The sequence below is a fragment of the Synchiropus splendidus genome, chromosome 13 (genome assembly GCF_027744825.2).
Source record: "Synchiropus splendidus isolate RoL2022-P1 chromosome 13, RoL_Sspl_1.0, whole genome shotgun sequence".
In the NCBI taxonomy this organism is placed as follows: domain Eukaryota; kingdom Metazoa; phylum Chordata; class Actinopteri; order Syngnathiformes; family Callionymidae; genus Synchiropus; species Synchiropus splendidus.
The window spans coordinates 3,219,751-3,232,124 of record NC_071346.1 but is presented as its reverse complement, the minus strand read 5'-3'; the positions used below and the strand labels follow the sequence as shown (position 1 = coordinate 3,232,124).

Here is a 12,374-nt window from a genome sequence, read left to right as displayed (position 1 = left end):
CGGGAGAATTATTGCATGATCCGCTCCTAATATTTCAGCAACAATTTGGAGAAGCCCTGGCGGGGCTACTTTATATTTCAGCGGAGAGCAAACAATTTGCTGGAGATGTATTGCATTACACCCGGAAGAATGACAAAATTGGCTACAGCACGCGGAGACAAAAACAAGGCCTAATCGGACGCCTCAATTTCACGGTAGCAGCGCACTCTAATGAGGTGGCTCTCAACGAAATCTCCACGCCGCTTCCAACGCAGGAAGTTGAAGACGTGCCAGTGCGTTGTAAAAGTTTTTGTGTGTCTCCGCTCTGCCTTCGTGCACAGACGCTGCCGCTTTTCCTTTCAGACCCACGGCGTCCTGGATCTGAGTGTAAGGAGGAGGGCCTCCAATTACCGTGGAACGCCGCCACTTCTGTGTCATGAATGCACGAATGCATTCATCGCCAACTTGAGCAGCGACTGAAACACAAACAACTATTCATAAACACAGTTGGCCTCGTTCAAACAAGTCAGAACAAATGAGGCGTTTTGGCTTCATTGCGCGGAGTAAACAAGGTTACACAACCAGAGTCAAAAGATAATCATTCGCGAAGACATGAATTCCACTCGGATCGACTTGACTGAGGTCACAACTCGTGACTGGACTGATGTGAAGCTGCACGCCTGGTGACTCGGATACGTCGCGTATAATGAGATGTTTAGAGCAGGTTTGTTCGCTCTTCATCCGGAAAAAAATTCCAGACGTTTTCCATAGTTTTTCATTCTTCCCTCAACTTCATATCACTAGCACTTGCGAGCTAGGCTACAGTTAGCATAGTCCTCACATCCCCAAATTTCAAGAACTGCGTTCTCACGTTGTCTGTGTGATGTTGGTCCCAAAGGTGTGACATTTACTGCCTTTTTCCTCAAGTATTTCATGTCTTACAACACTTTTCAAGCGCATGCAGCGCATGAAACAACACTAAGATCCGACTAAACAGTGGTCGCAATCGCAGGCTTAGCTTCTCTAGCATTTACCACTTACAGTACAGTACACACCATTTGTGAGCCTCAACGTAACAGATACTTATTGGTATCGGCCTGAATCAGAATCGGTTTCGATCCAGGTCAAAATTATTGGATCCAGTATCAGATTTTTTCGAGAACCCATTTGATGCTTTATCTTAAATATTCTCAATTTCACTTTGCATGACATGGCGTTAATCTTTTTGACTTTAGGATGGTCTCACCTCATATTTATGTTTCATTGTTATTGGCGTGTTGCACTTCCATTTATGACATGAAAAACTCCATTTAAAAATGTTAAAGCAGCAACATCAAAGTTTCATGGTCTCAGTGTTAAACATCCCTAAACTTTGCTAACAACTTTTTGAGTGACAAGTAGACAATATCGAATTGGTATTGGCCGATACGCAAGCTTGTAATATCGGTATCGGATGTGAGTAATTGGTTTAGAGCTAACCTTGGTTTCAATGATTTGTTGGAGCTTAAAAAGACAATCTCACACTGTCACTCTCAATGAGTACAAAGTAGCTAGCTCAGTGGTGTTAAGCTAAAGCTGAAGTAACGGACGGGGTCAAATCAAAGGCCATTCAGCCTCGCGCAGGAAAGTTTCTGCTGCACTTAAATTTGTGTTTGACTTTAGACTGACTCGAGAAAAAAAACCTGCCAGGACTCTAAACAAAGGGATTGCATTCCACGTGAGGCTGATCCGTGATAAACTGACTAAAGCGCGGGCGCTGCAGCGTGTCAGGCTTCTTTGTCAGCTGGAGGTTTGGTGAGACACATCTGAAACTTGAAAAGATTCCAGCGTCAGTTCTCCCCAGCTGTCAGCGGCAGCATGTTTTTCCAGGTGAATCGTGCGGGAAGTTTTTCCACGACTTGTATTTATGCAGCGAGGGAGCTTATCACAGGTTCTGACCAGAGGTTGGTGAGGGACTGGTCTGTGGGAGTCTTCAACGCTAGCTTCGTGATGGAACAACGGTGAAAAACTTTGCGACGTTGATCCACTGAAGCGGGTTAAGAGTCATCCAAGGATAGCGAGGTGAAGCTAGCATGCCGATGGTTTCGCAATCGGACAGCCCGAGGGCAGACTCTCCTCTCAAATCTGCGAGTTTTTGGAGAGACGTGAGAACCAGAGTGTTCTGAGGAGGGATGAGGGTCGTCCATCAGAGTTAGCTGTCCGCCTCAGGAATGAGTTTCCTACGTTTTCAATCCTCTCGACATCATTCCTTTGTAGTTGGAACAGTTGGAATATGTTGATATGGAACACCGGAGGAAACGGAGAAAAGATAGCGTGTAAATAACTCGGTTGTTTTTTTCTCATCGTCCAGTGGAGCGTTTTGAGCTCCATGTGTCCCTGAGTTCGAGGTCCAGTCATAAATATTTGCGACAGTCTCTGCAAAGAGGAGAACGATTTTTGGTCATGTATTTTCTGGAGCAACCGTGGTCTTGTCCTCAAGAGACGGAGCCGTACCACATTGTCCTGGATTCACTGAGCTTCAGGTAGCAACAGAAAGATGGCGCACAATTGGTAGCTACGATTCGGGCAGACCTGGTACACGAGACTAGGTGGACGCCCCGAGGAACCATGGGACCATTCAGCCAGGCTCAGTGGTGGAACATGTTCTTCAGCCTACTGGCTACTGACCACTGCCTTTAAACACAAGGCTGCAAACAAAAGCGATGAAAATGGATTCTGCCCTTGAAAGGAATCTGGAGAGATGAAACGCAACGCTCACTTCGCCTGATCTCAGCCTGAAAAGCTTTTTTAATGATCACCTCTTTAAAGAGAGCGGCGGGGAACATCAGGCTGGACAAATGTTTTCATGAGCTCCGGGGGCGGAAAAGTGTTTAAACACGGGAGAGAATAGCTTAATTGACGCGAGAGAAGCGGCCGACTTCATGGTCACAAAAATGGCAGCTGGTTTCCAGTTGAACTGTCGGCGGTCAAATTTGTCCAGACCCCACGCGGGATGATTTAATAACAGCTCAGGTCATTTTTGGATCATATTTATTCAGTGAATTCATCTTGATTCTCCTCATAAATAAACGCTTGAAAATAACTGAAAACGCTTGCCGTGAAGCTGATTTATTTCGGTGTCAAACTCCAGACCCGCGGGCCGGACCTGACCTGCCTCAACAGCTCTACCTCTGAGGGGTGGCAACCTGTCGCTGGTGATGATCTGCGGAGAATGAATGAATGAATTTTATTTTTCACTTCAACGTTAGATCTCTTGCCAGCGATGTTTCTGAGAAAATCTGACTGGAGATTTTCTGCCCGTCACAAGACTCCATTTGTCTCCCGCTGGTGTAGCGTCGGGTGGATATTGCACCGGATTACCTGCTCTGTTCGTGAGGCGAACAGTCGAGCGCGTAATCCCAGGAAGTGGGTAAAATATATGTGCTCTCCTGCGTGTAAAACAGCAAACCCACCGGTGAGGACGAAGCTGTCGCCGAGCTGGTGCCGTCTTCATTCCCCGGAAAATCTGTCTCTGCAATGGGCCTGGCTTCTATTCCCCAAACATGGGGCTGAAAAACAACCTGATTTTAATATGACAATGCCGCTGGCAAAAGCACGGCACCCCGGCGATCCGCCCCCCCCCCCAAGAGAGAGCCGCCGTGTCTCGCGCTACCTCGCTGCTCGGGCCAGTTGATCCAGATTTTTCTGGTTTTTAATTAAACGGAAGGTCAAATCTCACCGCTCCTGACTTCAGGGAGCTAGCGCTGTGTGCGCGGCAGAGGAGCTACACCCAGTCATTAATTTTATAGAGCAGGGACTTAATTGATTAGAAGGTGAAGGACTTTGGGGGATCCGCGGTTCAGGCTGTGACCTGCTCTCCCCTGCCTCCCGTATGTCGGCGGCTATCGCGAGGCAGCCGGGAAAACAGGACGCTTGTAAACTCAAATGTGAAAAGGAGGCGGTGCCTTTGCTCAGTGACTTCTTTGTTGAGTTTTCTTTGACTTTTGGGGCACATATAAAAAGTCTTGAATGTTTTGCTTGCCTCTCGAATTTTTTAGAGGATTGAGATTCAATGCCCCAATTTTTGGGAACAGATGGAGACAAACTGCTTCATGAGATGGACGAATGGATGGGTGATGCAACATGGCAGCCGCCCTGAGCATAGACGTAAACTGAGGACAGCAGGGCTTCAAATGAAGAAGACGCCCATTCTGCAGTGGCCCAGCCAGAGTCGCGACCTCTCGCTCAGGGGTTCTTCACCTTTTTGATCTCAGGGCCCAACTTTTCCAGGACAAATGGACCCGGAGCCCATTCAAGTCGTACCCGTAATTGATTTAAAACCTTGTGAAATGACATGAAACCGTGTCATCGCAAAGATTTATTTGTCATTGTAAAGTCCAACCATCAGGAGAACCAGGTGCAAGTCCTATTGATCAAGTTTATTAGAGAAGAAAAGTAAAAAAAAATAAAAATACACTTAACTGCTGAGAAAATTGATAAAATTGTATGTTGTGAATAAGATTCTGAATAAAATTAATATAATAAAACAATTTTTAAAAATCCTAAAATATTTTTTAAATTTTTCAAAATAGATATAAGTAAAGTGCAACTGAAGGTATTGTCATAAAATTTTCGAATTAATTTTAAAAACTGCTTTGACAGTTGCTTTCATGAACCGTTTTTTTTACTCTTGTGGAGGCTTTCTTTCTTGATCATTTTTTCTTTTCTTCTCTACTTCTCCATATTTGGTAACTATCTCAAATCTGCTGCTGTTAAGTCAATATAATGGCACAGTTTTGGCCCTCGCGAGGTGTCAAACAAATCACTTCTGGCAGTCCTCTAGGAGGCGCTCGCGGCCCAACCATGTCTCAGCCCTATGGTTAAGAATCGAGACGTCGTGGTATTACACACCGGACATCCCACGAATATCGCTGAACTGGAGCAGTTTTGTAAAGAGGAGTTTCCTCCCGATGGTCCTGATTTTTTTCCTACAGTTGTAGTGGAAGCGTAGGGATGAAGAAGCAGATGATGAATGGATGGATGTGTTTGGACTTAACTTGATGGATGAGTGAATGTTCCTGTGTACACTGGATGGATTGATGGTTCAATGCAGGACGAATGGGAAGATAAAGAAACCTGGTCTGACTTGGGCTTCTCCCTGAAACAGATGAAGCCTGGGAGCTGAGGAAACGTCCAAAAAGTCAATCAGGACGGATGCGTGCGCGACTGCCGCCGCCGTCTTCCGTCTCGTGTAGCGTCAGACACAGAGCGGAAAAAAAAAGCTCCCGCGGAAGCAGGTCATAATAACAAACTGAGCCACGATATGAAACCGTGAGCCGCGCAAATCCTCGGAGACCGCTCGGGTGTCAGATTGAATAGAAGGCCCCAGAGCCCCTGGACTGTCACCCACACAAGATGCTGAGGTCGCAGCGTTGTAACCTCTGCCCCCCTGGGGAGCTGAATCAAATACGGAGAATTATATTTGGACCTTACATGGAACAGGAAACCGCTGTAACAACAAACACATGCTCGCGGAGGCTGGAAGACGCTCTTCTCCAGCCGGCTCTGCTCGGGATGTTCTCCTGAATCGCGAGGAGACGTTCGTTCACAGCCTCATAGAAACGTCAGCCAGACACCGAAAACAATATCCCTGTTTAATTACAGCCGCTGCTTATTCCTGCCCGTCAAAGTTTCCGATCTCATCTGGAGGAAGCGGCGGCCGATGATATCGCTGTTGAAGCTTTCAGCTGCACTGAAGCCTCCTATTCTACTGGAAATGCAATTTACACACAATAATGAAAAGACAGATACCTATCAATTAATGGAGTCATCGGCGTATTTCGTCTCGAATCCCGATCATTCTTCCGGGTCTGGGGTCGTAATGAAGGGAGCCAAAGGACAGCGCTGCAATCAGACGGTAATTCCACCACGTCGCCGACGTCCACGGGGTTGATCACATTTTTAAATGTCACCTGCGGAACGTCATCTCAGGGGCTGGAATAACAACATTCAGGGTTGTGGTCGTCTGTGCTGTTCGTATTTTGGGAATGATCCGTGTCTTCTCTCGTCTCAGGTGCAAGTGCAACCTGCACGCCAACAGCTGCGTGTTCGACAAGGGGAAGCTGGGCTGCGAGTGCGAGCACAACACCACGGGACCAGACTGCAGCCGCTGTAAGAGGCACTACCACGGAAGAGCCTGGAGCGTGGGCTCCTACCTCCCCATACCCAAAGGAACCGCCAATATATGTGAGTAGCCAGCGCCTTCCCTTCAGCTCTTCATCTTTAATGTTGTGCCAAACAAGAGCGCGCTGGTGTGGCTGGCTGGGTCGCTTGCCAAGTGCGATATAAACAGATGCTGTTTCACTTGGCTCGGGTCCTGTTTGTCTCACTCGCTTGGATGATCACGTGAAGGGCAGCGTGGCAGGAAGTGTGCGCTCCTGCGCCTGACCTGACCTTCAAACTCACTGACAGCCGACCCCAAAAAAAGTTTTTGGTCACTAAAAAAGGACTTCCTGGATTAAGGTATAGGGAGTGACTTATTTGTTATTGCAGAAACTGATAGGCTAATAACAGAATCCTCTGGAATTAAACCTGGCCAAAAGTCGGAGCGACTCCCATCGTCGAGACACTTAAACTTTCCGAGTACTAGATTGTATCATCCCCCCTTTCCATCCCTCCCCCTTTTCACGACACAGTCTGGTGCACGGGGACCACTAGGGGGCTCTGTGTGAGTGTCTTGAGGCAGAAGACTCTCAGTGACTCCTCAAGTCCGCAATGCAGTTTTTCAGGAGAACCGTATTCTCCGCTCCAAGGAGCCCCCCAGTGGACGCCAATGTCACCATATATGGAAACATTATATGAGACACAACCCATGACTTGTTCTGAAATAACTTGAGCCAGAACAGTTGTAAGACAACAGTCCTGCTGAGCGTCCTTCCTCTTTTGAAATGAGACATTTGTAGCAAATGGCGCACGCCCACGCCCCGCTCCTCCTCGTGGCACTGCCAATAATGGGCGGGGCCACGCCGCTCCGGTTTGTTCCAGGGCAGTCTGGCTGGAGAAAGAGTGTCTCTTCACCGGCGCCAGGTCCAGCAGCGTCCTCCCTTCCTGACTGACTTCCATCACTTCTTCGTCTTCTCCTCCTCGCTTCCACGCTAGGTCAAGTGGCGTCTCCATGGCAACCAAACACTTTCATTCTCATTCAAGCCCATTTTCGTTGGACTCCTACGACAGATTCCTGCCGGAGCGAGAGCAACTTGTGAGGGTTCTGGTGCCATCTCAGGCAGAAGGTGCTCTTTTGCATTATCCCCATTATAATCCTGGATGGGAGTTGAGTCACATTCATCAAATCCCACGCCTGAGGCAGGGGGCTCATTGCCTCCATAAATCTAATACAGCCAATCGGGGCCGTGGTGGTGGACAGCCAGGCCGGGCCAGATGGTGGAAGATCTAGTCCTCTGGCCCTGCGTTCGTCATCTGATTCAGCCTCACAGTCATCGCGGCCGGCTGTCGGGTTTGACAGCAGGTTCTTCAGATGCTCGCTTAGACTCCAATTGCCAGACATGAGAGAGACGCTGCTGTTGATCCCAAGATTCTGACGCCGGTTCGTCTCCTGTTCTCGGGGTCAGGATAAATCTCATTGGTGTGCGGGAACATACATTCAGGGATGCTAACATATCTGCAGGTTTACGCTGGAGAGGGAGGGGCGATATTGCAGGCTCTCCTCCTGTGACTCCCGTGTTATTGAGCGTCCCGCCGTGTGGCACTGGCTGCTGAGACTGACAGGCCATTATTAAAAACCCAACACTTGGCCACACCTGCTGCCAACTAATGAAGCCGATTTATTATCAAAAGCAATATTAGCACTTGTTTTGGAGCGCGCATGAGAGAGGCGTCACCGTCCCTCAGGTGCAGGACATTTTTCCTGATTTATGCTGCGTGATATCCCCGCGTCCGTTTGTGATGCTTTCAGGCGGGACAATAAGAGAAACACCTTTCACCTCGGCCAATATTGCCGAGGAGATTCTGCGAGGAAAGGCGGAGGCCGAGAAGTGAGTTGGGGTAGAAGTTTTTAGTGGACGGAGGCGGCCATTTTTTGGGAGCGGACCCTGAGTTGTGACTCCGGCTCCATCTGGTTCTTTTATTTTGACACCCGAGAGGCAACAGACTCACTGTACGTGGTGACCAAAACAACTTTGAGCTCACAAGTCCCAGATAAAACACCAGTTTATTTTTAGGATGCGTGTGTGTTGGAGATCTCGCCAGAGTGGTGAGGTGCCGGGCTTTTGTTCCCTGAATCCTCCGGACATTACAATATTTATTTTAAAAAACAGCGCTTAGAAGAAGTACCAACAAGCCTGGGGTTCCACACCATGCATTTGTGACTTAGGTGAGTTTCTGGACAAGGCTCTTATTTTTGCGCGGAGCACAAATGCAGAGAAAACCAACTGTTCCTGGACAAAAAACATTTGGGCATCACTCCTTATTCAACTTGTCTTCATGAGATTGATAACGTTGGTGTTTGCTAATGTTATAGTAACCGAAAAAAACAAAACTACAATTGTAAATTATTTTCGTCAACCAAAATAAAAGCAAATGTTTTTCATAGAACAACTGGAACTGCATTAAAACCAACTGAAATTATAGTGAAATCGTCCTCAGTTTTCCTATTTATTTATTTTATAAAGAAGTGTTTTGGTCCGTGACGTCACTTGTGTTGGCGATGGTCTTTGTGCAAAAGCCTCATCTTTCCAAACTCAAGGCATTTTTTACATGGCGTCTTTCGTTGCCTTTTTATCACTATTGTGACTATTTGTGACCTACTTTAAGCTAGCAGTCTTCTATGTGTAGTGATGCTGCTGACCACCGGAGGGCTCCGTGCTCTTCAACTGTGGGATAAAACAACAGGAGTCGCTCAGACTCCTGGCCGGGTTTAACCCCCTCCACACAGCTGCACTGATAAAACAGTGGACTCTTCGCTTAAGTGTACAAGACGATATAATATTAATCTAACGGATCACATCTGAGCAAGGAATTGTGCATGGTTGCGTTAGCCACGCCTGAGCGGGCGAACCCTCATTAGAATTCCGGCTTCTCTTTAAAGAAAGATGAGGAAAGGTTGGCGAGCGGAAGAGGAATCAGCAGAAGAATTATCCTGACAGTCCACTTTCCCCGAGAACCTGGGCTCGCCTCGTGTTCCCGCGCGGGTTCAAGGGTCGAGAGTTCGAGCAGGCGGCGGATTGTGCTTTGCTTTGAAAGGGCCGCTCATGTTTTCCACTTCCTCCACCGGCTTCCTTTCCTTCCAGCGAGAGCCGGCGTGATGTCCCGCCTCTGACGCAGCGGGATCTGCTTGTCAACAGCTGTTGTGACAGCCCCAAATGGAGAATGAAATAAGAAATGGTTGCAGACGACATGAAAAGGCCTGCTGAAACATAATCACAGAGGGTGGCTGGGAGGAATCCGGAGCGCGGCTGCGTGCTCAGACGTGCCAGAAGCCGCCGGCTTCCGAAAATCAAGGGATTTTCATGCGCTGACTGTCGATTGTTAGCGCAACGTCCGCTGCCACCATCTAAAGGGAGATTGGGTTTGTTGAGCTAAGGCAGTGTTGGTGACCAAAACATCTTTGTTTTCTGACAAACACAGTGACGTGTTTCGCATCATTTCGTCTCTTTGATCATCGCGTAGGTTCGTATTAGCTTTAGCTCCTGATCAGCATCATTCATTCAATTTAAATTGACGTTTTAAATGTAAAATCATCTGATATAGCGAGCGTGAATTTGTTCTGTTTGTCCCGATTGTTACCGAGTAGGTTCACGACTGTCTCCCTCTTGCATTTTTATGGACGTATTTAGAGGGGGAAACTGCCATTCAGATCAATGGGAGTGGGATTGAGTCTGGACTGAGCTGAGCTAGAAGGGTTTTGACATGTAAATAAAGAAGAGATGCTGCTATTTAGCCCACGTGGATCCAAAGCCACAATATTCTTCAGACATATTAAGTTTGTAGCCCCCCCTGAGAGTTCCTTGGGAACGCCTGCCAGGCCCCGCCCCCCCAAAGAATCCCCCAAAAATGAATAAAGGCATATTGTTTGCAAAGTGACAGGATCTTTTTTTTTTCTTCATCCCGATTTCTCAATTTATTATCAATGTTGTATGAGCCACTTTATGAATCCAGGATGGACAACAGATCCTTCCCCACGTAGGGGGCGCTCACGCGTCTTGCAGTCTTGTTCAAGAGTGACCAAAAGAAAGAGTCGGAAGATGGACAGACTGCAAAAATTGTTCCACTTTATTTCAGTGTTTTCTTCGTAGCTACTGAACAAGACGGATGGTAACCCCATAAGGAACCATCAGCTGCATCTCTCCAGGAAACCCCCTTCAGTTATACCCTGGCGCCATAAGTTTTGAACCCCTGAATCGTAACGTTCCCCAGTGCGATTGACAAGGAGCTCTGAAAGAACTGCAAGGTTTGATGCTGATTATTCTCCTCCTTGTTGCAGGTATCCCCAGCAACCACGGACCAGTGCGTAAGTACTCTCTTGTTCTTGTACTTTGGTCTGATGGAAACCGAACCAACATCAGTGGAATAACTGCTCTCATCTCGGCATGTTCACACAGACCGAGCGAATGCCTCGTCTCTTGGTGTTGCCAACCGTAACCAAGGTAAGCTCCCCTCCATCGGAACTTCCGCATGACGCTAAGCTCCACACTACATAATCATTTGCTATCGACCGGCTGTTTGGAGGATCGGTAACGGAGTCTTGTTCCCCTAAAGCTGGGCCTTTCATCCTGCATCCTATCAGCCCGGCACTGACAAGACCGACCTCTTGTTGTGGGAACTCTGCGGGGAAGACTCCACCCGGTCCTCCGTCGCTCTAATCTCTCTGATCAAACCTTCTTTTTAGTTACCGCCGTGACTCTCTCGGGACGTAACTTTCACAGAGGAGCAGGGGCTCGGGAGAGACGGGGCTCCGGGGAGGGGTTTATGCAGATGCATCTAAAACTATCTCAAGTTAATCCGCGCCCAGATATCGTGTCTAGTGATCAGAAAAGGCGCGTCTGCACCAGTGCTCCCGGAGCCCAGAGAGAATTAGCTCTCACTCTCCGTCATGTACTTAAGAAAGAGTCCAGCAAACAGAAGCAGAGGGATCCAAGTCCAGTTTTACAAACCGAGCAGGATATTTTAAAAATGATGAGCATGTGAGAAACGGCTCTTGACGTATAGATGACCATATGAATAAAGCCCAAAACTATTTCATTCTTTCCTCCTTGGCTCCAACTTCAGGTGTCACGGTAACTTTTGTTGGACAGGAGACAATTTGGACTCGCGTCTGGCTGAGATGTTGGATAACGTGCCGGCGCAGGTGAAGCTGACAATTTCTATGGGGCTCAGTTGTCGGAGTCATGACTAATGATCAAGGCAGCGTTAATATGATAACAGGGAAGGGGAGCGGGGAGCGCAGGTTTCGCCTTACCCTGACATCACGGGAAGAGATATCGATCCGGTGTAATTGAAGAAACGCTCCTCTGTCTCTGCGCGTATCATTAGAAGATCCAGAGGCTTGTTATGGTTAATTGAAGCTGTTTTTACCGTAACTCGCCGTCTAGAATTATGAACGGTGGACGTCTTGACACTCGACTTCGGGTTTCAAAAAGATTGGTTCAGTCAAATCTTTTTCTTCTTCTCATTCCCCACCTCAGGTCCTCCACCTTCACCGACCTTCATCCTACTCATGTCCTCCTTCATAGTGAACCCCACTCCACACGTCTCCACAAACCATGTGTCCTCCATAACTTTGTCTCCACACGAGCTTTCGAATCACTTCCAAAGACAACCTCAGTATCTTCGTCTCTGACCCTCCTCAGTCTCTAAACTAAAACATCATGACAGCGACCTCTACTGGCCTGTAAAGCTTCATCCCTGCATCCCTGTGATGTGGCATCAAAGTTGTCTCCACCCTGCACACTCCTCAAAATGACAGATCACTATATCATCAGCAAACATCATGGTCCATGGAGACTCCTCCACATCAGCCTTAGGTCAGCGCTTCTTCGAGATCGACTCAGATGAATAACATACTGAATAAATAAGTACTGCTCTGTGGGAAGTAAGAAAACATTTTTATTAACATAATGACTTGCTTGAACAACAATATTTATCCAAAGTATTTTTATTTGTATAAAATAAAAGACATCACTTATACATTATGCAGTGAATATATTTTTTTGGTTTTTATAGTTCATTATGAAGCACAGTGCAAACATCATTATTCATTGTAGTTATTGAATAATACATTAAAAGTTGTTTTAAGTTATAACATTTTTTTTTACAAATTCTGAATTAAGTAAGCATTAATAACAATAATAATAATGTAATCGGATTCATTGTTAATCTAAAAAAAAATCTGTACTGAAGAT

The 12,374-nt window shown here is 47.1% G+C and overlaps 1 protein-coding gene across 2 annotated transcripts in view; it reads left to right on the top strand.

Moving 5' to 3' along the window:
• The window catches only part of LOC128769939 (netrin-G1-like), a 52,386-nt gene that overhangs the window by 34,254 nt on the left and 5,758 nt on the right, over nt 1–12,374 (top strand). For both annotated transcript variants that reach the window (XM_053884061.1, XM_053884062.1), the window contains exons 4-6: nt 6,032–6,204; nt 10,457–10,483; nt 10,575–10,619. In XM_053884061.1, the coding sequence (XP_053740036.1) occupies nt 6,032–6,204; nt 10,457–10,483; nt 10,575–10,619 (245 nt within the window). The remainder of the gene's footprint in view (nt 1–6,031; nt 6,205–10,456; nt 10,484–10,574; nt 10,620–12,374) is intronic.